Here is a 26,635-nt window from a genome sequence, read left to right as displayed (position 1 = left end):
GTTCGTGCAAATGCGGGCCGCAAACCCCCAATATTGTGAACCAGGCCTTAGGTAAAACGTGGCGGTCAAAATACTCAAACTATCTTTTTTTATCCACAGCAGTAATGTCAGGCATGGGAGGACAGATCCGATCAGACTGATGTGCCTCCTTAGGGGTTATTTGTAGCCCAAGGTTGTTTCAGGAACATTGACATATCTGTCCATTGGAAAAACATAAAACAGCCAGCCATGAGATTAAAGTGACACTATACTGTTAAAAAAATTATTTTAGAATGCTAGCTGCCATAACCCTAGTATCATTTTTTAATATGGTCGGTTCTGCATCAGATAAAAGTGGTCTCGTGGACAGATTTGCTGCAGGAGCACTTTTAGAAGCGTCTGGTCAGTTCACACTAGAATGCAGTGGCAGGAATGGCGCCTTCTGTGTGTGTTCCTGGCACCACAGGTGAACGCACTGCCCTTGCAACCTGCATACAGATGCCAGTGTATTAATTGCATCCCGAACACAGATCGCAAATACGGTGTGTTTTGCAGGCACCAAATCAAATGGTACCACAGTACCAGACGGTTTGGTGCTGTGTGTTTTTAAAAAGTAGTGCAAGCACCAATGGTTCAGTGCATTTTACAGTCCAATGGGCTGTCAGAATGCAGTCCCAGTGTGAACTGGCCTTTAGTGGCACATTCAGGCTGGCTTTGTACTCTGCAATGTTGTAGTAACAAGTATATATGAGTTTAGTGAGAGCTAAAAGCAAAGTTAAGACCTGAGTTTTTTCTATAGAAGAAAAAAAGGAAAATATCCAATATAGTCTATGATACCACTTTCTTGGGACCATACTTTGTGGAGTGGGGTACTCAGTGCAGGGATCTGATCACCAGAGTAGTCAAGAATAAAGCATGGTGGGCAATCTGAATCTGTAATTCAAATGTATATATTTTTTTTACATTCTTCCAAACTTTCACTACTCATTGGGCCAACAACATAGATCAAGCAGAACACTTTGTTTAGTGGCAGTTGTGATCACTCCTAGTCTATAAATGATATCATCACTGATAGGGTATTCTGTTGCATTGTGTAGTATCGGTTTTGGATTGTTGAGAATGTGACCTACAGTTTATCAAAGTCTGTTTCAGCACTTTGCTTTTATCACATTTCATGATAGTCTGATCTTTGCTGTACAATAACAGACTGAAGTATGATTTTTTACAAACAAGCTTTGTTGATGTTGAAAGAGTATAATCATGAAACAAGTCATTAATCAACATAGCATGATTCTTGCAGGCCGTTTGCCTCAGTTACTCTACAGGGTACTTGTGTCAATGTAATGATGGCTGGAGTGGTGATGGGATAGAATGTGTACCTATTGACAACTGTGCCCTGGAGGCTAGAGGAGGCTGCCATGTTAATGCCAACTGCCTCTTTACCCAGCCTGGCAAGGTAAGCAGTAAGCTCTTTATAACTAGTGAATATTCTGAATAAATACATTTGTATCATTGTTTGCCTGGTTGTATAGCTGTACAGCTATTAAAAGGCTTTGTTAATCTTCCATGCGGCTCTTTAAAACAGACTTCCACCCTCTCCTACCATTTTCTGTGTTTTTTCAAGCCCCGTTCTGTTACACAGTTGGATAGAAAAATTTCTCACCTAGGCAAGAATTATGTCACCAGAACACCTGTCCAATCCCGCAGCCACTAGGCCAACTGTGAAACCAACACCACACATCCCAGGAATCTTTCCGATGCACTACACATGACCCAAGAACTCACTGCCACGTCATGAAGGAGCTAGAAAATGCAGCCGGTACCCTGATGACATCAGATGAGAAGATGGCGGTGTAGAAGCCAAAGTTCTGACACAGAATGGCAGGCTTACACCAGGCAATGCTGGGTTCATTGGATGTGCGAGTATGTTTTTTTATTTTTTATGGACAACCCAGTAAGACCTGGTTTACCAATGGAAGACCTTCGTTACAGTGGACACACAATACTCTAATAGCTGACACAGTATTGTGCAGAAATACACTTTACTATAACAGAGAGTATGTTCTTGGTTGCTGACTTTATCTACATTGGAAAGATTTCACATCACATTTTATCCATCTGACCTCCTGTCAATATGGACTCGGACAGCATTAAATACCTAAAGGTCCTAATTATTTATTAATCTAATAAATATTAAGCCAGAGTTGTTATTTAATGTATGTCCAACTGTGTTCTTCTATGCATTAAAGAGACCCTGTCACAGAAAAAAGTTGCATCTAAAAACCACAGAAAAATTAAGCATTTTAAATGCTTACTTGCAGTGTTTTTCTTTTTCATAAATGACTTTAAATTCACTTGTAATGTACCTCTAAACCCGATGGCAAGTTTGCCTAGTCAGTTGCCTAGCATAGCCTCCTCCCTCCTTACACATAACAGTCCTCTCCTCTTTTAGGAATGTCTAATTACTACCTGTGCTGGACCAACTTCTCCGCCCCTCCCTTCATAAGTTGTAATGCAGTAACTGGGGGAATAGGGCACGGAGAATACTATAACGTTTCACTTGAGTGACAGCTCAGAGTCTGTTAGGGTTGGTGGCATCACATCCAAGATGGCGGCAGCCAGCAGCAGTCCTTTAGGGCACTTTTAATCCTATGGTAAAATTGTTGTTGAAATGAATGGCATGGTGGCAGACAGTGCCAGGCTGCTTTTTCATGTAATGAGTAAGTAGAACTTCAATGGAATAATTAATGCTATTACATCCAACTTAGAATCTCTTGGCAGAATAGCCTATTATGGGATTTTTAAACAAGAGAATGTATGTTAGTCCCTTTTACTGCTGATTTTTTTTAATTATAAATTTGTTAAATACTGCCCAAATGTTCTGGTGTATTCAGTTTCAGTACAGAGTCTATAAAATCATTGTATTTCACCATTTTTACTTTTTTTCTTCCCAGAATGACTGCATTTGCAAAAAAGGCTATGCTGGTGATGGGTACTCCTGCGACCCAGTTAACATATGTTTAGAAGACAATGGTGGCTGTCATGAAATGGTTGGTATTGTCAACAGTGAAAACTGTAATTTAATTTAAATCCCAACTTCACTTAACACTTACAGTATACTTTAGCTGGTGGCTATTCCCCTCTCACCCCCATGAATATGCTAACTTAATTTTTAAATAAAATATTTCCATTTTTATTATAGACCTTATTTTACACCACACAAGATCAACACTGGGTCTCTGTGTTTGGAGGGGAGAGGGGGGTTACACAGATTCCTGAAAACATCACATTACGAAAGATTGATAGGTTGGCCCTCTTCATGCATAGTTCACGTTTCATTCATAGAAGCTGTAGTAATTTCTTATATGAATGGAAAATCTGGGCAGTAAACTTGGCCTTATCAGAATAACATATTGATGATAACAATGCAATAACCAAAGGACAATAGGGAAATATTGAGAAAAAAAGTAATAAAGTATAACTAATCCGATTAAGATTATCCCTGTCAGGCATATGCAGTCAATACAGAACAGGGTAGTTGTGTAAAATATGCATTATGAACTGGAAAGAAGGAAGCAACCGGTATAAGAAAAAAGAGTCTGAGTAGGAGAAGGGATGTAAGAAAGGAGAAGAAGAAGAGAAGAGGGAGAAGGGAGTCCACGGGGTGTGAGCCAGAGGAGCCCTAAATCGAAAGGAGCTTACTATCGAACCGGGAAGGCTAAGAATACGCAATTCATGGCTGCTAAACTCTAAGGAACTTGTCATACGTGTCTAGCAAAATGGCTGTTAATTTCTCGTTCGCCATTACATTGTTCATACGATTCTTGACCGCCTCAAAACTAAGCATAGGGGTTTTCCATGCCCTAGCAATCGTCAGCTTGGTTGCAGTAAAAATATGTTGTGCCAGTTGCCTTACCAGTCGTAGCAATTCGGCAATAGGTTTGCCTAGAAGGGCTTCGTAGGGGTCCCATTTAAGATTAACATGAAATAAATTCTGAATACTAGCATAGACCCTGACCCATAACCTGCACACCCTCTGGCATGATTGGCTCCTTTTTCAAATGATTACCAGTCTAACTATTCCTACTTTGAAATTAATGCAATATACAAAACTCCTTAGTTCAACTGAATTGATTCAGAGGATTGACTTTTTCTTCTTTGCGGGGTCCCCTGCTGATTTTCAGTTAGAGACAGAGAGTCTAAAAGCAAGCAATGTCTGCTATGTCTACCTTTTAGAAACCCCATAAAGGTTTGTAACACCAGTGTCATGGCTACACCCTGTCCTCTTATCAAGTAACTTTCTTCTAAAGCCTCAATCAGATTTTCTGATGGCAGGATGTTGTTGGATAATCCGCCCATTTGTATACTCCATCGGACAATTGTTGGATTTGCCAACAACAAATGTGGGATAGTATGCTTTAAAATTTAAAAAGTACAAACACGCATGCTCAGAAGCAATGCTAACCATAACACAACATTAGCAGAAGTTGCCCAAAGGGTGGCGCTAAAGAGCTGAAAAAAACATGCAGTTTTGGGTTTGTTGGCCAACAATTTTTTGCTGTTTGTATGCAATACAAGTTGCTGGCCAACGCCCTTTGGACAAAATTCTTAGGCTTCTTCCGTGGAAAATCGAATCATGTGTACGAGGCTTTACTGTTCCCCATGGTGTCAGACCTGCTTTCACACTGCAAGCATGCATACACTGAGTACAGACTGGTAAGCCACTTGACCTCCTGTGTCCTCCAAAGTGCATGCTCCACCTTACCACAGTGCACACACTACCTTACCCCAGTAGAACAGGGGACCCAGCGATCTGTGGCTGGGAGCGAACGTCAGAGAACAGGGTAGTTGTGTAAATGTTTGACCACACTGGGTTATTTACATCTATTAAGGTATGTTATGCTGTTTGCTAACAGTGGATTATGTTGAAAAACTGAGCCATTAGCACCACTTTAATGTTTACATAAAGATTTTATAATAATACATAGTAAGGAAGAAAATAATACTGCATATTATTAGTTTTAAATACCGGTAAGTGACACAATTCAAGATTTTTTTTAATGTTTTTATTTAATCACATCTATATAATGACTGCATTTATATTGAATACATTTCATTGTTTCCGTAGGCAACGTGTAAGCCAACCTCAGGAGGTGAGAGGACATGTGCATGCCCTGAAGGATTTGCAGGGAATGGCCTAGATTGTTATGGAGACATATTATTGGTTTGTATAGATTAACTTCTTTAAAACTATACTATATTTGTTAATTCATTTAATTATATTTGTAAAAACTTCCGGAGCAAATTTCCAGGCTCCAGCTGTTTGGTACAGTATTATGAGGGTGTCTTGGTCTTGCTGCTAGGAGAGCTGGGAATTGTGTTGGTAAAATGCTAGCACTGGAATACTTAAAGGGGTTGTAAAGGTTCGTCTTTTATTTTCTAAATAGGTTCCTTTAAGCTAGTGCACTGTTGGTTCACATACCTTTTCCTTCGATTTCCCTTCTAAATGTTTTTTTTTCTTTGTTTGAATTTCTCACTTCCTGTTTCTCCTCAGTAAGCTTTCCACCATCATCTGAGCGGTGGAAAGTAATTTAGAACAGCTTACTGAACACCTTACTGAGGAGGAACAGGAAGTGAGAAATTCAGACAAAGAAAACAAAGAAAAAAAACATTTAGAAGGGAAATCGAAGGAAAAGGTAAGTGAACTAACAATGCACTAGCTTAAAGTAACCTATTTAGAAAATAAAAAACAAACCTTTACAATCCCTTTAAGATATATAGGTACCTATAGAACACTACCAATGACCATCTCAAAGATGGTTGACCCGTAGTGTAGAGTAAATTCTTTATGTGCTGTAAACAACTGAGCATACCATTTTACAGGTACAAAGTAGTCCCCTATTATCATAGGTGTGCGCAGCCTATTGCATTAGGGTGTGCACCCCAAAGCTCAAAAACACATTACCGATAACTCACAATGTTCATTCAGAAAGGGAAGGGGCCGGTGAATTACATATTTACCGGCCCCTTCCCCCACTCATCCTAAAACATCTCCACAGTAACAGCTGGCGGGGAAGGAGAGGAAGGAAGCCGGAAGTGCTGTGGGAGGAAAGGGAGGGCAGTAGTGGGAATCTGTGCTGCACAGGGAGATTAGGGTGTGCCTGGGCACACCTGGCACACCCTGTGCGCACGCTTATGCCTATTATATTATCACACGTAAGAGTGAAAACATAAATTTACATATCCATTAAGACAGAAAGTCCCACCTGTTGTATAAATGAACTATCAAACCCAAATCGCCCAGATGGGAGCTTTATAATCCTAACACTGAAGTATAATGACACTTTATGTTAACTGGGGCACAGAGATCCCCCACAGGATTTTTATTTTAGGTCATGGAAGAGGAAAGAAAAAAAGAAAAGGGTACATATTAGAGAGAAGAAAAGGGTAAGGCGTGCCAGTGGCAGTGTTCAGGCTACATCCACAGAGCCCAACTCCTGGGGATAGAACCCAAGATTCCTTATACCTAGTTGGGAATTACATTTTTACGCAATAAAACCACGTCTTCTGAAAACCTTCCCCTTGTTGCCGAAGAGACAGAGTTAGGTCCTCCATTTGTATTAAGTAATTTATCACCATGCCCAATTGCCCCACTGTAGGAGGAGTGGTATCATTCAGTAAATGAATCAACAAGCATTGGCTGTAGGTAAAGAGGCAGGCTGCCCAGGTTGTTCCCTAGGGACAGCCCAGTGAGTTCCTGTGGTGTATCAGCCATAGATTGTATTTCTGCCACTAATTTCCAACCTCATAATAACTATCAAAGTTATTCATTGCATTATAGAGGCCAGAATCACACTGGCACTCTGTAACTGCCAATTATATATTAATAAATATTGTGCTGCACTGTGTAAATATCTCTACATAATACTGCAAACTAAATATTAAAACCTGCTACCAATCTATCAAGTGCAAAAATAAATAAATGTTGTGTCCCACTACATAAATTAATCTGCTACAATATAACACAATGAATATAAAACCACTCCAATTCATATGGTGCAAATATAAAAGAATATAGAATATTTAAATATGTGCTATAAATATTCCAGTGCAATAAATCAATGTGAACAAATTTTACACACAAATAAATTCAATCCTTAAACGATCAATCTGTATATAGTGTTTCCAAAGGAAATTCAAGGATGGATGGTGCTATGTACGTGCTATAAATATTCCAGTGCGATAGATCAATGTGAACAAATTTTACACATAAAACAATGTAATCCTTAAACGGTCGATCAATCTATATATAGCACTATATATATTTTTTCTGCAAAAACCCCTGTGTTTCTTGCTTTAAAATAATATCCTGCTTTTCATTTAACCTTAAAGTGTGTATTAAGTCAAAACCTTCTCTTTCTGATTTTTTATTTGGTGTGTAAGGAGTTAAAAAACTTATCAGATATTTATTGCTGTGTGTGTTCCCACTGGGGAGATATATGCCCCTTGTTGTTTGGACAGAAAGTGATGGGAAATACAAAAATGATGAGGTGTCATCTGGACAGTAATAGAGGGTAATTTTTCTAATTGGGTCACTTGCTGTGTTGACAGCTATATAAGAGGGGATTTCTCTTCCTGTAACATTTTGTTGTCTGTACTGAACAAGGGAGTATGTCACCCCAGTGAAACATAGTGGTAAAAAAAACTGACTGATATTCTGATATTTTAACAATTCCACCTCATTCAAGAGCCAAGGTGTTTGCGGAATGCTGCTCCTTAGCTTTAAACTACTTAGAATTTTAACTTAAATGGAGAAACAAGGGGCAGATACTGGTGAAAAGAGGGGTGGAAAATAGCAGAGAGAGGAAGAGGCAACTATGGTCTATTTGGGAGGAAATGATAATAATCGAAAAAGGTTTGGAGAACAGTCCAATCGCCAACTGCTGAAGTCTGAACCAGAGGAACCCACAGACAAAAGATTACCATCCAAGCCTGGCTGAACACGGCTAGATCAAACAGCTGTCCTCCCATATCAGAATGTTCTTAAAATTATTTTTGTTTACTTATATTAATAATAGTAATAATACAATTTTGCTTATTAAATTTATATAGACTTATTTTTATTTTTTTTCTGCTTCTAGGAGCTGCGCAGAATCCCCGAAGTGTCCATTTTCAGGCAATGGTTGACGGTATTATTATATTTCTATTTTTGTTATATTATGATGGCAGCTTTTTTGGGTCTGGGAGGAGTTGTTGGAAACATTTTCAAAAATTTGCTTTTTTTTTGCTGAGCATCAATTTCTGATAGATGATGGCTACTTTTGGACCTTGTTACAAAATGTAATGAGCCCCTCAACATCTCTCTGTTTACAACTGAAAATAAAACCTTAGAAGTTTACAGGGGGGTATAGCCTTCTAGCACAGAACTTCAGTTTTTGTTTCTAGACTTCATTTAGTGCAAGAAGTTTACTTATCCGACTTCTACCGCGATCTGGGAAACCCTTCTTTTGATTCAGGATTGCTATTCTCAAACACACCAACTTCAATGCTCTTGTTTTCTTTATCGTACATCACGGGACACAGGGCAACCATAATAATGACTATATGGATTATACGCCACCTACTGGTGGATGGACACTGGCAGATAGTCAAACAGGAAGTCCACCCCTATATAACCCCTCCTACACAGGGCCTGGTGCAGTTGAACAGGTGCATACTTGCAAACTTCAGAATAATGTGCATTTGGTCTGCAGGAGCTTACTTTTAGGCTGAAGCAGGAAAAGGCTGCATGGCATGCATACATGCTTGCAAGCTTGTTGCCTAAATGCATGCTTGAATAAACACGTTTTGCATAGATGTTGCATACATATATACATGTGGCATAAGCACATGTTTGGAACACCATGAGCGTCGATGGACTTGAAGGAGTTGTCTTCAGAATAGCATGCATTGGGAGCTTAGTTTTGGGTTCCCTTTTCACAACATTAATGTGATTTTTAGGGTTGTCTCGATACCACTTTTTTAGGACTGAGTACAAGTACAGATACTTTTTTTCATGTACTCACTGATACCGATTACGATATTTTTTTTTAATGCCATGTGACAGTTTGATGGGCACTGCTAGGTGGCACTGACTCATGGGCACTGCTAGGTGGCACTGACTCATGGGAACTGCTAGGTGGCACCTATGGGCACTGGCACTGACAGGTGGGTGGGACTGATAGGCGGCACTTATGGGCACTGATAGGCGGTACTGATGGCACTGACAGGTGGCTGGCACTGATAGGCGGCAGTTATGGGCACTTATAGGTGGCTGGCACTGTTAGAAGGCACTGATAGGCAGCACTTCTGGCACTGACAGGTGGCTGGCACTGACAGGTGGCTGGCACTTATGGGCAGGCACTGAAATGCAGCAATAAATTACATGAGGAAATGCTATGCTGCAGCGCCCATCTTGGTACACCCTGCACTCGGCATCAGTAAGTATCAGCACACATTTTGTTACACCCAGCCCGAAATACATGGGTGTAACAAGATGTCAGCTGCTGGTCTGGTGTGCCAAGATGACGGCAACCGCTCCACCCACTGAGGGCGCCCGCCAGATCCGCCTACTGACGTCAGACCTGCCCTCCCCGCCCACTGAATCCATTAACCTGCTCCGCCCACTGAGGCGGCCTGATCCGCCTACAGACGCCGTCCACCCTCTCCGCCCAGAGTTCGCTCGCCGCCGACCAAGTATCGGGTTAGGCATCGGGAGCATTTGTGTGAGTACGAGTACTCGCACAAATGCTCTGTATCGATATCGGTATCGGGACAACCCTAGTGATTTTGCAGCAATGTGAAGCAGTGCCTGTGTAATCTTGAGGTCTACCCTATGACGGGTATCCAGCAACCTTATGAATGTGAGTATACACTAACTAGTAACTACACATTTTATCATACTTTTCACATATATATTACTGAATACAACAGTACTAGTTACATAGTTAGTCTGGTTATAAAAAGGAAGCAAGTCCACCCATTTCAACCCACAGAAAAAAAAACACACACACACACACACAGATAAAGTCCATATACACAATCCTATACCTACAGTTGATCCAGAGGAAAACAATGGGGAAAAAAACCCAATAAAGCATAATCCAATTCGCCCCAGCAGGCAAGAACAATGGCTCTTGCTGATATCAATCTATCCAATGAAGAACCAAGACAGCGGCTGGAGCTGCTGTGCTCGTTTTCGACGCTGGAATGATTGGGTTCAGGTAAGTAAAAGTGGGGGACTGGGGGGGCTGCTGCAGTACAGGAGGTTTTTCACCTTAATGCATAGAATGCAGCCAGCATGGAATCAGCAGAGCCTGGCTGGGACAGTCTTCTATAAATGTGAAATTTAGCCATGCTCTAAGACAGTGATGGCGAACCTGTGGCACACGTGCCACAGCTGGCACGCCGAGCCCTCTCTGTGTGCACGCAGCACGCCGCCAGGATAGCAGAGGGAATCCCCCAGCAAGGCAGTCACTTGCACTGGCGGAGCAGGCACGGAGGAGCTGTTCCTATCGCGAGTGCAATCAAGCAGTGTGAGTGCGATTGGGCAGTGGGGTGGCAGATGCGAGTAAAGCCCTCCCTGCATGCAATGAGGGCAGCCCATTGGCCAGGACACGGAGGGAGTGTCTGCTCTGTAAGCAGCGTGTGATACCTGTGTAATGATGTGTATGGAGGAGAATAACTCCTCCCTTCCTGTGCAGGGGCTCGGGTGCTAAAGCATGGCAATGTGGAGGACTTTGTACATACACAGGTAGGACAGTGCTATGGGGAAAGGGGAAAGGAGGGGGTGCGAGGACACTGCTGTGTATGTGGGGGTAATGTGAAGGAGCAGAGGACACTGCTTTGGGAAGTGTCTTCACATCACCCCCCTGATCCCTGTACATGCATCCATCTCTGATCCCTGTACATGCATCCATCTCTGATCCCTGTACATGCATCCATCTCTGATCCCTCTACATTATCCATCTCTGATCCCTGTAAATAAGTTGGTTTTGTGTCGCTCAAAAAGGTTCGCCATCACTGCTCTAAGACGTTTTTTAAAGTGCGTTTCCGGCTTAGAAAAGTCAGAACAATAACACAAATAAATAGGAAGATAGGAAGAAATCACTAGATGATCAGTGTGCAGTACATGCATCCATCTCTGATCCCAGTGTATGCATCCATCTCTGATCCCTGTACATGCATCCATCTCTGATCCCAGTGTATGCATCCATCTCTGATCCCTGTACATGCATCCATCTCTGATCCCTGTACATGCATCCATCTCTGATCCCTGTAAATGCATCCATCTCTGATCCCAGTGTATGCATCCATCTCTGATCCCTGTAAATGCATCCATCTCTGATCCCAGTGTATGCATCCATCTCTGATCCCAGTACTCTGAGCACATGTATCCATCTCTGATCCCTGTACATGCATCCATCTCTGATCCCAGTGTATGCATCCATCTCTGATCCCTGTACATGCATCCATCTCTGATCCCAGTGTATGCATCCATCTCTGATCCCAGTGTATGCATCCATCTCTGATCCCAGTGTATGCATCCATCTCTGATCCCAGTGTATGCATCCATCTCTGATCCCTGTACATGCATCCATCTCTGATCCCAGTGTATGCATCCATCTCTGATCCCAGTGTATGCATCCATCTCTGATCCCAGTGTATGCATCCATCTCTGATCCCAGTGTATGCATCCATCTCTGATCCCTGTACATGAATCCATCTCTGATCCCTGTACATGCATCCATCTCTGATCTCAGTGTATGCATCCATCTCTGATCCCTGTAAATGCATCCATCTCTGATCCCAGTGTATGCATCCATCTCTGGTCCCAGTACTCTGAGCACATGTATCCATCTCTGATCCCAGTGTATACATCCATCTGATCCCTGTACATGCATCCATCTCTGATCCCTGTACATGCATCCATCTCTGATCCCTGTACATGCATCCATCTCTGATCCCTGTACATGCATCCATCTCTGATCCCTGTACATGCATCCATCTCTGATCCCTGTACATGCATCCATCTCTGATCCCTGTACATGCATCCATCTCTGATCCCAGTGTATGCATCCATCTCTGATCCCAGTACTCTGAGCACATGCATCCATCTCTGATCCCTGTACATGCATCCATCTCTGATCCCTGTACATGCATCCATCTCTGATCCCTGTACATGCATCCATCTCTGATCCCTGTACATGCATCCATCTCTGATCCCAGTGTATGCATCCATCTCTGATCCCAGTACTCTGAGCACATGTATCCATCTCTGATCCCTGTACATGCATCCATCTCTGATCCCTGTACATGCATCCATCTCTGATCCCTGTACATGCATCCATCTCTGATCCCAGTGTATGCATCCATCTCTGATCCCAGTACTCTGAGCACATGTATCCATCTCTGATCCCTGTACATGCATCCATCTCTGATCCCTGTACATGCATCCATCTCTGATCCCTGTACATGCATCCATCTCTGATCCCAGTGTATGCATCCATCTCTGATCCCAGTACTCTGAGCACATGTATCCATCTCTGATCCCTGTACATGCATCCATCTCTGATCCCTGTACATGCATCCATCTCTGATCCCAGTGTATGCATCCATCTCTGATCCCAGTATTCTGAGCGTAACGCACTCCTTTGAAAAAGCACAAAATGTTTTTTCTGGGCAGAATTGTATGTTTTTGGTCCCTTAGGGCTCATTCAGCCGGATGATGAGTCCCTTTCTCTGTACAGAGCAGTTGGTAGGTTTAATTTCATGTTGGCACTTTGAAAAAAATAAGTTGGTTTTGTGTCGCTGTTTGGGCACTCGGGCCCAAAAAGGTTCGCCATCACTGCTCTAAGACGTTTTTTAAAGTGCATTTCCGGCTTAGAAAAATGTCAGAACAATAACACAAATAAATAGGAAGAAATCACTAGCTGATCAGTGTGTTAAGTGCTTGAATGTCCTGGTGTGCCTGAAAAATATAAGAAAAGTTATAAGTAATGGTTGTTGCCATGCTTTCTGGCATGTGTTTTTACGTTGCACTGTAATGCCTGTACACACGATCGGTTCGTCTGATGAAAACGGACCGATGGACCGTTTTCATCAGAAGAAGCGATCGTGTGTGGGCCCCATCCATTTTTTTATCCATCGGTGAAAAAAAATAGAACCTGTTTTAAATTTTTCGTATGGTTAAAAAAAACGATAGAAAAAAACGATCGTCTGTGGGGAAATCCATCGATCAAAAATCCATGCATGCTCAAAATCAAGTCGACGCATGCTCGGAAGCATTGAACTTCATCTTTCTCAGCACGTCGTAGTGTTTTATGTCACCGCGTTGGACACAAACAGATTTTTAATCAATGGTGTGTAGACAAGACTGAAGAAAGTTAGCTTCATCGTATATCCAATGAAAAAATCCATCGGATTAGATTCCATCAGATATCCGATCGTGTGTACAGGGCTTTAGCCTAGGTTTACACTTACTTTATGCGGTGTGATTTGACTGAGGTTTTTAGTGCAATTTCAAGGATAATGTCCAGTGCACTTCATGGGGGTTCAGGTGTGATTCTAATGCAATTTGGATACAGCTGTGATTCTAACTGGCTCTCTAGGAAATCAGCTCAGAAAGACACGATAGTCTGTTCGAAATTTCACTGGAATCACTTAGGGCTAGATTCACATAGAACCGCGTATCTTTGCGGCGGCGTAACGTATCCGATTTACGTTACGCCTCCGCAACTTAGACGGGCAAGTGCTGTATTCTCAAAGCACTTGCTCCGTAAGTTGCGGCGGCGTAGCGTAAATCGGCCAGCGTAAGCCCGCCTAATTCAAATTTGGATCAGGGGGGCGTGTTTTATGTAAATGTACTGTGACCCGACGTGATTGATGTTTTTCCCGAACGGCGCATGCGCCGTCCGTGGAATTTCCCAGTGTGCATTGCTCCAAAGTACGCCGCAAGGACGTCATTGGTTTCGACGTGAACGTAAATGACGTCCAGCCCCATTCACGGACGACTTGCGCAAACAACGTAACTTTTTCAAATTTCGACGCGGGAACGACGGCCATACTTAACATTGGTACGCCGCACTTACGCCACCATATAGCAGGGGTAACTATATGCCGGGAAAAGCCTAACGTAAACGGCGTAAATGTATTGTGCCGGCCGGGTGTACATTCGGGAATTCGCGTATCTAGCTAATTTGCATACTCGACGCGGAATTCGACGGAATCGCCACCTAGCGGCCAGCGTAAATATGCAGTTACGATACAACGGTGTAACACAGTTACGCCAGTTGGATCTACGGGAAATCTATGCGTAACTGATTCTAAGAATCAGGCGCATAGGTACGACCACGCAACTTAGAGATACGACGGCGTATCTGGAGATACGCCGTCGTATCTTGTTTGAGAATCTGGCCCTTAATCTTTAAACTTCTATGTGCTTTCTATGCAGTTTCCATTAGACTATATAAAAAATCACAACACGGCACACCAAACAAGCACAGAACCCTTTTTTAACTAGTTACCGACCGCCCACCGTCGTTATACGTCATCACTTTAAAGATGAATATCTCGGTAACGGCAGCAGCTGCTGCCACAATCGAGATATTCATCTCTTCAGTGGGCGGTCCGGTACACGATAACGGCGGTCTCCGCGGCGGATTCGCCGCGAGATCGCCCTTATCGGTGGCGGGAGAGGCCCCCCCCCCCTCCCGCCGCTCTCCCGCGCCCTCCGCCGCTTACCGTAGCCGTCGGTAGCGGTGGAGGCGATCGGGACCGTTCGGCAGCTGAGCGGGGACGAGACTGAAGGAAAAATCTCCTTCGCTCCGTCCCCATAGCTCTGCTGGGCGGAAGTGACGTCAAAACGTCAGTCCCGCCCAGCGTCTTAAAGCAACATTTTTTTTTTTGTCATTTGAAAAAATGACATTTCCAAATTTTTAATTTTTTTTTTGCATTTAAGCCTAAATATGAGATCTGAGGTCTTTTTGACCCCAGATCTCATATTTAAGAGGACCTGTCATGCTTTTTTCTATTACAAGGGATGTTTACATTCCTTGTAATAGGAATAAAAGTGATAATTATTTTTTTATTTATTTCAGTGTTAAAAATTGTAAAAATAAATAAAAATAAATGCGAAAACCCCCCAAAAAAATTTTTTAAAGCGCCCCGTCCCGACGAGCTCGCGCGTAGAAGCGAACATATACGCGAGTAGCGCCCGCATATGAAAACGGTGTTCAAACCACACTAGTGAGGTATCGCCGCGATCGTTAGAGCGAGAGCAATAATTTTAGCCTTAGGCCTACTCTGTAACTCAAAAAATGCAACCTGTAGAATTTTTTAAACGTCACCTATCGAGATTTTTATGGGTAAAAGTTTGACGCCATGCCACGAGCGGGCGCAATTTTTAAGCGTGACATGTTGGGTATCATTTTACTCGGCGTAACATTATCTTTCACAATATATAAACAAATTGGGCCAAATTTATTGTTGTCTTATTTTTTTATTTAAAAAAGTAAATTTTTTCCAAAAAAAGTGCGCTTGTAAGACCGCTGTGCAAATACGGTGTGACAAAAAGTATTGCAATGACTGCCATTTTATTCTCTAGGGTGTTAGAAAAAAAAATATATAATGTTTTGGGGTTTTAAGTAATTTTCTAGCAAAAAAAAATGTTTTAGTCTCGTAGACACCAACTCTGAAAAACAGGCCCGGGGCTAAAGTGGTTAAAACCACATTGCGTTCGGACTGCATATATGTGAATGGCCACCAAAGATGGTCATATTATTTCACACATTCTGGAAAGCATACGAAATTGCATCAGTGTGAAACAGGGCTTATTGGGTGATAAAGTATTGTGGAAATAGGGGCGCACAGGCTAAATCTCCCCCCCTCCATCCATGCGTCCGGCCCCCTAATCTACATGTGGGGCACATGATTAGAGCCTGAAGCTCTAATTGGCTAAAAAAAAAGTGGGCAGAGCACTGCACCCCGAGCGCACCCACTTGTGTGACAATAGCAGTTCTTGAGAAAACTGATTGGCCAGGGAGTGTTAGGACTTTTTAAAATAAAAATTGGCGTGGGGTTCCCCTTAAAATCCATACCAGATTTATTTATAAATACATTTTTTTCATTACAACAGGATTTCAAGTTCAGGATTCCCAGCGGAAGTAATGTAACTGCACTAATTCCATCTGATACAGCAATAAGGGCTCTAAGTCAGGCGAACAGAATATTTTGGATGGATTCTTACTTGATGCCTTTTCTAATCAGGTAAAATTTCGACTTTCCTTGTATGTACTCTAGAAGGTGGTGGGACCATTCCAGTTCCCATACATCCATAGGTAACTGCCCTGCACTGCTAGTAATCTTATGGGTAGATTCACACACAATGGCCTAAAATTAGGACGGCCTAGCCTAGTCTTTTTAGGCTACACCGCCGTAAATTATTTAGGCTATTAGTGATTCTCAAACCACTTACCTGTTAATTTTCGGCGGCGTAGCCTAAAACGAGCGGGCGTAAGCGCGCCTAATTCAAATGACTAGGAGGGGGGCGTGTTGTATGGAAATGAGGCTTGACCTCACGTTTTTTGACGTTTTTGTGTACTGCGCATGCGCCGGGCGACTACATTTCCCAGTGTGCATTGCGGCTAAGTACGCCGTACGGGCCTATTGATTTAGACACGGACGTAAACGACGTAAGTCCCGATTCGCGGACGACTTACGCAAACGACGCAAAAAATTCGAACCTCACAGCGGGAACGGCGGCCATACTTAACATTGTTATTCCACCTCATAGGTGGAATAACTTTAGGTGGCTTAACCCTTACGGAAACGACGTTATGTGACGGTGTAGGCCCGGCGTACGCTCGTGAATCGTCGTGAATCGGCGTATCCCCTCATTTACATAATCTAGGCCGGCCGCAATGTAAGCACCACCTATCGGTAAGCCAAAACATTGCAATCTAAGATAGGACGGCGCAAGCCGTCCTATCTTAGATATGTTTAAGTGTATCTCTGTTAGAGAATACACTTAAACATAGGTCGGCTTAGATTCAGAGTTAGGTCGGCTTATCTGTAGATAAGCCGGCCTAACTCTTTGTGAATCTACCTATTAGTGCCTAAATGAAAAATCTAAAATGTAGTATACTGCAGCTTAGTCCAGCCTGTGTGACAACCATGCATAACATCAGGTTTGCCATGCCAACAGTGAATTCAGTCCAATATAACAATCTAAAAACAAATCTAATACATATAAATCAAAAAGTGAAACCCGTGTGATAGAACTGTTCGTTATGACACAGCATGAAAATTCTGTAAAGTCTAGAAATTCCAATTTCATATAAGCCCAGCAAGTGGGTCCAATGTATAAATATAGATGGCAATTCAAAATGTGAATCACCCAAGTGCTCCTCCACAATTGGGTAAAGAGTGACTTCTTACCAGAAATGATGGACTCTTAATTAAAAGGAGTTGAAAATGCTGTATAAATAATGTATCATCTAAGATGGGAACCATTCACTCCTTTCCTCATCTATGGTTAGTGCAGACTCGCAAGTACTAGTAAAGATTGCTCCATCATAACATGTAGGGAAAATAATTTTTTTTTTCTTTTTCCCTTCTTTTTCTGTATTAAATATAAAGTACATACAATAGTCCAGTCACAATCGAATAGCCTATACAGGCCCAATTCATACTATTTCCCAGTTTTAAGAAAAACCCGTCCCTAACCCTTCCCCCGCCCTCCCTCCTACCCACCCCCTTCTCTCCAACCTAACATCTCGTGTCGTGTCTCCCTTTACCTATCGTCATTCTTGCTCTATACCATCCATTCTGCAAATCTCTGTGTCTGCTTATATTTTAACCAATCTTGCCATTTCAATTTGAACCCCAGTTCTCCTCCCTCCCCGATAAACCTTAGCTGTTCTGTGTAATAAATATTATTTATTTTACATAACCAATTCCTCACCGTAGGGCTCTTGGGGTCCTTCCACTGTCTGGCAATCAAACTTTTCGGGAAAATAAATAATAATAATAAAAAACACATAGGCCCAGATTCACGTAGATGCGCGTAACTGTGTGCGGGCGTAACGTATCCTATTTACGTTATGCCTCTGCAACTTTTACAGGCAAGTGCCGTATTCTCAAAAGAAAGTTGCGGTGGCGCAGCTTAAATAGGCCAGGGTAAGCCAGCCTAATTCAAATGTGGTAGATGTGGGCGTGTGTTATGTTAATTTACTGTGACCTCACGCAAATTATGCATGCGCCGTCCATGAAAGTATCCCAGTGCGCATGCTCCAAATTAACCCGCAAGAAGCCAATGCTTTCGACGTGAACGTAAATGACGCCCAGCCCTTTTCGCGAACGACTTGCGCAAACAACGTAAAATTTAAAAAATTTGACGCGAGAACGACGTCCATACTTAACATTGGTACGCCGCATCTACGCCTCATATAGCAGGGGTAACTTTACGCCGGGAAAAGCCTAACGTAAACAGCGTATCTGTACTGCGTCGGCCGGGCGTACGTTCGTGAATTCGCATATCTTGCTCATTTGCATATTCAACGCTGTAAACAACGGAAGCGCCACCTAGCGGCCAGCATAAATATGCAGCCTAAGATACGACGGTGTAAGAGACTCTTAGGGAAATCTATGCGTAACTGATTCTATGAATCAGTCGCAGAGATACGACGGCGTATCTGGAGATACGCCGTTGTATCTCCTACGAGAATCTGGGCCATAGTGTAAGAGTGTATAGTAAATTAATTAAAAGATCACAGGGACTCACTTTTTGATTCATAAGTACTAGACTTGTTTTTAGGTTGTCATAGTGAATTGGATTCACTGTTAGTGCAGTAAACCTGCTTTTACTCATGCTATTTACAATTCTATCAGATTTTTTATTTTTTTGCCAGATCTGTTCTGTTTGATCTACCAGCACTTACATACTTTTTGGTTTTAGTTGTGCGACAACCATGACTACTTGCATAGATACCATACCATATATATAAAGAAGTGAGTGTAGACATGAAGGGACAGGAAGTATGTTATTTACAGGATTACCAAGGGAAAAAAATATATAATTTTATTTTTACTCATATTTTATTTTGAATTTTTCACAACAAATGTATAAACAGAAAACAAAACCTAGATTTAAACACAAAATCGATTTGACAAATAAGACAATAGCATCAACATTACAATTACCGTATTTATCGGTGTATAACACGCACAGGTGTATAACATGCACCCTAACTTTAAGAGGGAAGTTTCAGGAAAAAACTTTCCACAGCCCCCTGCGTATAACACGCAGGCACAGTTTACCCTCTATTTTCAGGGTAAAAAAGTGAGTGTTATACGCCAATAAATACAGTAGTTCATTAATCATTTATCTAACCTTCCAAAAGTATTCAACAAAAGAAATATCACAGAACAACGTTATTATACTTATTATTATTATTCCCCCTCATGCGAAAAAAAGAAACAAACAAAAAAGAAAAACGAAAGCCAAGCATTCCCGCTCTTTTTTTTGTTAGCTTAGATTAGAACATGGGGCATCTATCAATGTTTTTCCTATTTTTTCAAATGTCCGTGAAGCATTACGTTGAGCATATGTCTATTTCCCAAACCCAGTCACCAAGGGTAGAAGGATTGAGTGAAACCCAACAAGAGCCAATTAACTTATGGGCCACTGCCTCATCATGTTCCAAATTGTTGGCATTTATATAGCCAAGGAGACACAAGACGGGATCTGGGGCCAGCATAGTATCATATACAGAATTTATCATATCTATCACATTCCACCAATTCCAGTGTAATTTTGGACATCTCCAGAACAGATGTAAACAAGAATTAGGAGATTGAGCACATTCTTACACATTCAGAGTTTTTTTTTCCTGCCTACCCTATACAGCAGCTCTGGAGTATGGTAGGCCTCTTCCTATATAGGATAAAAAGTTGGGTTACTCTATGGGTCAGAGTTATTAAAAACCAGCTGTACATTCTTCATTATTCAATCTCATATATCCACTAGGGCCACATTAATGTCCATCTCCCATTTTTGCCTGAAGTTTTTTTTAGGAAGCAGTTCAGATACAGTAACAGTTGCGTATAGACTTTAGAGATGAGACCCTTGGTATTATTTGCTTGGACTATACTGCCCAAAATAGGTGCTGAATGGAAAAAAAAAGTCAGGGCCAGAACTTGGGTCTTCAAAGCATGTCTTAATTGTAAATATTTAAAAACCGCCTCTGATCCAAACCGTATTCCACACGGAGGAAAAATTAAACTAATGCAGCCCCCAAATCTAAAGTCTGGTAAGCTGCATTATTACATTTTGTTTTTGGGTTTAGGAAACTTTTAACCTAAATCTAATATGCAAAAGAGCTTTAAATTAGGCTTGGTTTTTACTAGTGTCTTTTTTGCATCTAATTATTGTAATGTATATGACCATTACAGAGCTCACTTTCTTCAGGAAGCTTACATATCGGATCAGCTAAAACAGCATGCAAACCAGGAGCTTGCTACCTTGGATCCCAGAACCAAATGGGAGATAAGAATTATTGACAGGGTAATTACTTTACTTTTCTGTGTGTACGCCATTTGTTTTATACTAGAAGGCACATAAAGTATCAAGAACATTAACTCACAGCAACCAATCAGGATTCAGCTGACATCTGCAAACTGAAATCTGAGTTAAAGCTGTATGCTCCTGCACTTACTTTCCGCATAATTTTTTATCTTATTAAATTAAATTTGTTTATTGCTAGCTTAAAATGTATCGAAATGCTAACTTTTTATTTTTATTTTGGAAAGAATATGAAAGGGTTGGAACCCCTAGCCTAGTTTTAATGCTGTCTGCGTCCCCACTGAAGAGCTCTGTCTGCCCTTTTTTTTGTCCCAGTGACCATTGACATTAAGGCCCGAGTTCACACCTATGCATTTTTTAGTGCGTTTTCAGTTTTGCAGATACCATTTAACATGATTTTCTATGGATGTAGTTCACATCTGTGCATGTTATGGAAAGAGCCAGGGATTTTTTTATGTTTTTTGGTTCCATAGACTTTAATGGATCAAAAATGTGTATTGAAAAACGTAAAATGCACCTGGAATATGCAAACTGCAACCTGAATAGGTTTGAACCAGGTCTACGACAGAAAGTTAGGCCCCGTACACACGTCCGAGGAACTCGACGGGCAAAACTCATCGTTTTGCTCGTCCAGTTCTGTGTGAAGCCGCCGAGGATCTCGGCGAGCCAACTTTCCTCATTGAACAACGAGGAAATAGAGAACATGTTCTCTATTTGGCTCGACGAGGAACTTGTCGGCTTCCTCGGCCGAAAGTGTACACACGGCCGGGTTTCTCGGCAGAATTCAGCTCCGATCGAGTTTCTGGCTGAATTCTGCCGAGAAACTCGGTCGTGTGTACGGGGCCTCAGGGATAATCTACATTTGAGAGTTGTTACTGGAACCGATATAGATCAATAAAAACTTTCACGGGACAACTGTCTGAGAGAGGATTTATCTTACTTTAAAGAGATCTCACTTCCTGTCGTGTCTCTTGAGATTGGCAGTAATTGAACCCTCCTCAATGGTACACAGACAGCAAAAAAATAAATAAAAAATCAGGGATTTTATCTATTCTCGAACTATTCAAATTAAAAAAAGTTTTGGCTGTGGATATATTTTAACCTCATTATTGTAAAGTGGATTTATTATTCTGACAAAGACAGCATTACCCCCAACCTCATTGCTTGAATTTAAAGGATCTTCTTATTTTATTTTTTAGAATCTAACGATTAATAACGCAAGTGTTATCACCCAAGATATTCCAGCCTCAAATGGATTTATTTTCATTGTTGGACAGGTTAGTATTAAAATCTGGAATCGTAGCAGATTGCAGTACATTAAATAAATCACTGTATCTGATTTAGTCAGTCTACCTATATCGGTTGTTCATTAACCCTTTCCTTACCAGGGATCATTGATGCTTCAATGCCTAAGCCAGATTTAGCAGCATTTCTATGTGTTGGTTAGGACTATAACTTTATTGCCTACCTACATTTTTCACTTCTTTTAAAGACATGGCTTTTTGGTACTTTGTTTTAATAAAAAATTTGAAAAAAATGCAATTTATAATTGATCAGCATATAATTCGCTTAAAATATATTTTTTTTGCTTAAAGCAGAGTTCCGCCTAAAAAAAAATAATAAAAGTCAGCAGCTACAAATACTGCAGCTGCTGAATTTTAATATATGGACACTTACCTGTCCTGGGCGTCCGCGAAGTTGGGTCCCAAAGCCGATTTGTCCCTCTCGGGCTCTCGGGTGCTGCCTCTGCCATCTTACCTTGGGGCTGCGCGATCCCACTGGTCCCTGCTGTCTTCTGGGACCTACTTGTGTATCTCCAATAAGAAAGCGGGGGGGGGGGCGGAGTAGGCGCCGGACGTGGCCTAGGTCACCGTGGTGATCTATGCCAAGAAGTGGGAGCAAATACCTGTAGTACACAGGTATATGCTCCCTCCTCCCCCTGAAAGGTGCTAAATGTGACCCCGAAGGGGGGAAGGATTCCAAAAAGCGGAAATCCACTTTAATGAATGGTCTGCATTTCACTTGCCACAGCAGGTTGACCTGCTTCTTCCAAAGTGCCTCTCTGTGTGTAAAAAAACTGTTGGTTTTGGTTTGTTTGTAAATAATGACATGTGATCACTATGGTTGTCTGTCATATTTATCATATGATCAAGACCATGCTGATTTATTTCTGATTGCTGTATCTGACAGGGCTGCTGTGACAGAACTACCGTATATACTCGAGTATAAGCCGACCCGAATATAAGCCAAGGCACCTAATTTTACCACATAAACTGGGAAAACTTATTGACTCGAGTATAAGCCTAGGGTGTCCATGTGCATGCCTCACTGTGCCCATGCCTCATTGTGTCCATGACTAGACTGATGTTTAACATGGGAGTCTATGGAAGGGGTGCCCGCTTTTTAAAAATCGGTGCTCCCCAGCCATAGGTCCCCCAGACAACAACCTTAGCACACTTGTAGAGGAAGAGTAGGGCTACATGTGTGCCAAGTTCCGGGTACAGGAGACCTACGACCGGCCGGTACTGGGTCCCCAAAGACTAGACTGATGTTTAACATGGGAGTCTATGGAAGGGGTGCCCAGGTTTAAAATATCGGTGCTCCCCTGCCGTAGGTCACCCGGACAACAAACTTTGCACACTTGTAGAGGAACAATGGGGATACATGTGTGTCAAGTTTGGAAAACAGGAGACCTATGGTTGGTACTGGGTCCCCAAAGTCTGGGAGATCAGGCGCAAAAAGGTGACTGAAGTATAAGCCGAGGGGGGCATTTTTAGCACAAAAAAAATTTGCTGAAAAACTCGGCTTATACTCGAGTATATACGGTAATTGCTGTTGTATCGGCATTGTATTGAGGAATGTGGCAGGTGACCCCGCTTCAGAAAAAACTTTTCATTTGTTCTAGGTCAAGTAGGCAGTTATTAGAACCTCAGTTTTTTATTGCTGTCTGTGTCCTTAGTAGGGATGTTTCCTCTCACTTTGTGTCCCAGTGGGAGACTCAAAAGAACAGGAAGTGAAAGGAAGGAATTTCTCTAGTTGGACACAACCCCCATTACCCTCATTTGTTATGCTGGTGTTGCTAAGAAAAATAGGGGGAATATCTTTAATGGAATCAGACAGTAATAAAAACCTCATAGATTTTTTAAAACTTCCCTAATCTATCACTCCTAGAATCAACCTGGCTTGATTTCGAATTTAAGATCCCTGTTTCAGTGTGTATTTACTAGCTTTGAAAAATGATCCTGGAATATTTGTGCCTCTAACCAATTAGAGAAAAGCTAGTAATTTGGAGCCTTTGTTATACAATTCTGTTATGCACATTTAAGAACTGGGAAAAAACCGGGGGGCCGTTTTTCGATCCTAACAACTAGCAAAGCAATGCTAAGTAGGTGGAGTGAGATGCATTGTGAGACAGATTTATTACAAGGTTACAGACTAAGTCATAAATCCACTTTTGGCAGCTATAAAGTTGTCTTTGTGGCTAAATAAAACCTGATCCTGACCATTTCTTTATTATGTGTCTGATTACAGAGAAAATCTGTCTTTCACCTTTGCAAACTGTCACATATGGCTGCCCAGAAATACAAGTGCACAGGTCTGTAAACCTGTTAGGCCCCGTACACACGAGAGGCTCGATCCGCTGGAATTGATCCGCGGACCGGCTCCAGCGGATAGATCCCCTGGTGTGTACGATCCAGCGGATCTGTTTCCGCGGATTTTTGTCCCCGGGGATGGATTTCCAGCGGATCAAAATTTCTTGACATGCTAAGAAATCGATCCGCTGGAATCCAGTCCAACGGATTGATCCGCTGGTCTGTACAGACTCACTGGATCAATCCGTCCGAATCCATCCCCCGCATGCGTCGTAATGATTCGACGCATGCGTGGAATTCCTTATATGACAGCGTCGCGCACGTCGCCGCGTCATCATCGCGGCGACGGTGCGACACGTCACCGCGGACGGAATTCTGCGGGGATTTTGATCTCATGGTTAGTACAACCATGAGATCAAAATCCGCCAGAGGATTTATCCGCGGAAACGGTCCCCCGGACCGTTTCCACGGATAAATCCTCTCGTGTGTACCCGGCCTTAGAGGTTTTGCTGAAGGAGATGCAGCCTGATGTGCGACTAATTATTTTGCTAATGTCTAATAAAAACACAAGGTCAGCTGTCAGGAACAGTCCTATCTCAGGAGACCTCACCATTCACTCTCCGCTATCCTCAAACAAATGAACTATAGGCAAATATCAGGACAAATACAGTGGAACCTCAGATTGCAAGTAACGCGGTTAACAAGCGTTTTCGCAATTATTTTTAAAAAAAATCCTGACTCGGTTTGCGAGTGTTGTCTAGCAAAACTAGCAGGATTCAAGCCTCTGCGGTGTGCAGTACCGCATTTGGCCAGGGGTGTGGGAGCGCCGGTGACACTCTGAGCCATTCGAAAACACTCTAAAATACTCAGTTCACAAGCGTTTTCGAGCCTTTTTAAAGGTTTGCAAGTGGAGCCTAGCATGTGGTATTGCATGCCATAGAAGTCAATGTGGAACATATTTTTTTTTGTTTTCATTAAATTCTATGGCATGCAATATTTATTGAGTTAGGGGAAAAAATTAAGCCTTTGCAACCGCTTTAAGCTTGTACAGTTATAATAATTTAGAATTTAGGCTGGCTATACACTGAATTAGTCGGACATTCGATCCATAGGTGATCCTGCTGGCAACACCCAAATCCACAAACTTTGATCTGAATATTAAAGGAGAATTAAAATTGTTGGCCAAAGAGTGACTTCAGTCAGAGTATAGTTATTCTAAAAGCCACAGTGCACCAGCTGTCATAATACAATAGCTGGCAAGGGGATATTTGTCCATCTGCTCTTGTGTAGCGTGGATGGAGGAAACTGTCAGATTCCTGCAGACTGAATAAAAGAAAAATCTGTGTGTATGGCCAGCTCAAATATTCAAATTCTCACATAAGCTCAATTATGACAATTTTTTTCTTTATAAATAAAAAAAAAAGTAAAATAAAAAAAAGCTAGTTGCTCAAATACCATACTGACCAATGGCTTGAATTAATGACAATGACATGTATACAGCAAGTGAAATCAGAACTCCTGGCAGTGGGGTAGCGCAGGGAGGGGGCAGCCGGTCTGTTCGCCCCTAGCACAACATTCGGAGTGGTACAGACCGTACTGAATCAGCCTGTCCCTTGGCATAGACCCCATGGTCCAGACATGGCGGGCTTCTCCCCGATACACTGCAGCAACAGATTCGCTGCCACTCTAACAACAGAAGTCCCACACTCCAGCTTACAGTGTAATCTGTGTACATTAGAAGCGGGACGAGGCATGGGTTTCGAGCGAAGCATGTGTTAGGGAGGGGGCGAGGCGGGTTTCCCAGGAAGGCACAGTTTTCATAACACAAGCAGCTACTCCTCACCAGATGTACCTCTCTCTCACCCACTCCCCCCTCTCTCTCACCCCCTCTTCTCTCTCCCTTATTCCCACTCACTCACCCCCTTCTCTCTCTCACCTACCCACCCCGCCTCACCCTTACATCCCCTCTCTCTCCTCCCCCTACCTCTTATCCCCCTCTCTAGCCTCCCTTCTCTCACCCCTCTCACTCTTTCCCCCCTTGCTCTCTCTCACCACCCTCGCTCTCTCACCTCCCTCCCTCACACGCTCCCCTCTCTCTCTCACCCCACTCTCTCCCTGTGCTCACTCCCACCTCTTTATCTCACCCCTTCTCTCTCATCCCCCCTGTTTTTTTTCTCTTTCCCATTCTCGCTCTCTCTCCCACAAATATGTAGCAGAATACGTATTGGCCTAAATTGATTTTTTTTATTGGATATGTTTTATAGCAGAAATTAAAACGTATTATCTTTTTAAAATGGTCTGTCTTTATTTGTTCATAGCACCAAAAATAAAGCACAGAGGTGATAAAATACAATCAAAAGTAAAGCTCTATTTGTGGGGGAAAAGGACATTCTTTTTAATTGGATACAGTGTCGCATGGCCGCATAATTTTCCCTTAAAGTAA

At 42.2% G+C, this 26,635-nt stretch overlaps 1 protein-coding gene across 1 annotated transcript in view; it reads left to right on the top strand.

Annotated features, from left to right (window-relative positions):
• The window catches only part of STAB1 (stabilin 1), a 357,595-nt gene that overhangs the window by 137,546 nt on the left and 193,414 nt on the right, over nt 1–26,635 (top strand). The window contains exons 25-31 of the mRNA XM_040361004.1: nt 1,280–1,435; nt 2,934–3,029; nt 5,108–5,203; nt 8,121–8,168; nt 16,154–16,284; nt 20,470–20,581; nt 21,799–21,876. Coding sequence (XP_040216938.1) covers nt 1,280–1,435; nt 2,934–3,029; nt 5,108–5,203; nt 8,121–8,168; nt 16,154–16,284; nt 20,470–20,581; nt 21,799–21,876 — 717 coding nt within the window. The remainder of the gene's footprint in view (nt 1–1,279; nt 1,436–2,933; nt 3,030–5,107; nt 5,204–8,120; nt 8,169–16,153; nt 16,285–20,469; nt 20,582–21,798; nt 21,877–26,635) is intronic.

Source organism: Rana temporaria, chromosome 7 (assembly GCF_905171775.1).
Source record: "Rana temporaria chromosome 7, aRanTem1.1, whole genome shotgun sequence".
NCBI lineage: Eukaryota > Metazoa > Chordata > Amphibia > Anura > Ranidae > Rana > Rana temporaria.
Note: the sequence above shows the minus strand (reverse complement) of the source record. Positions and strands in the feature narration are given on the sequence as shown.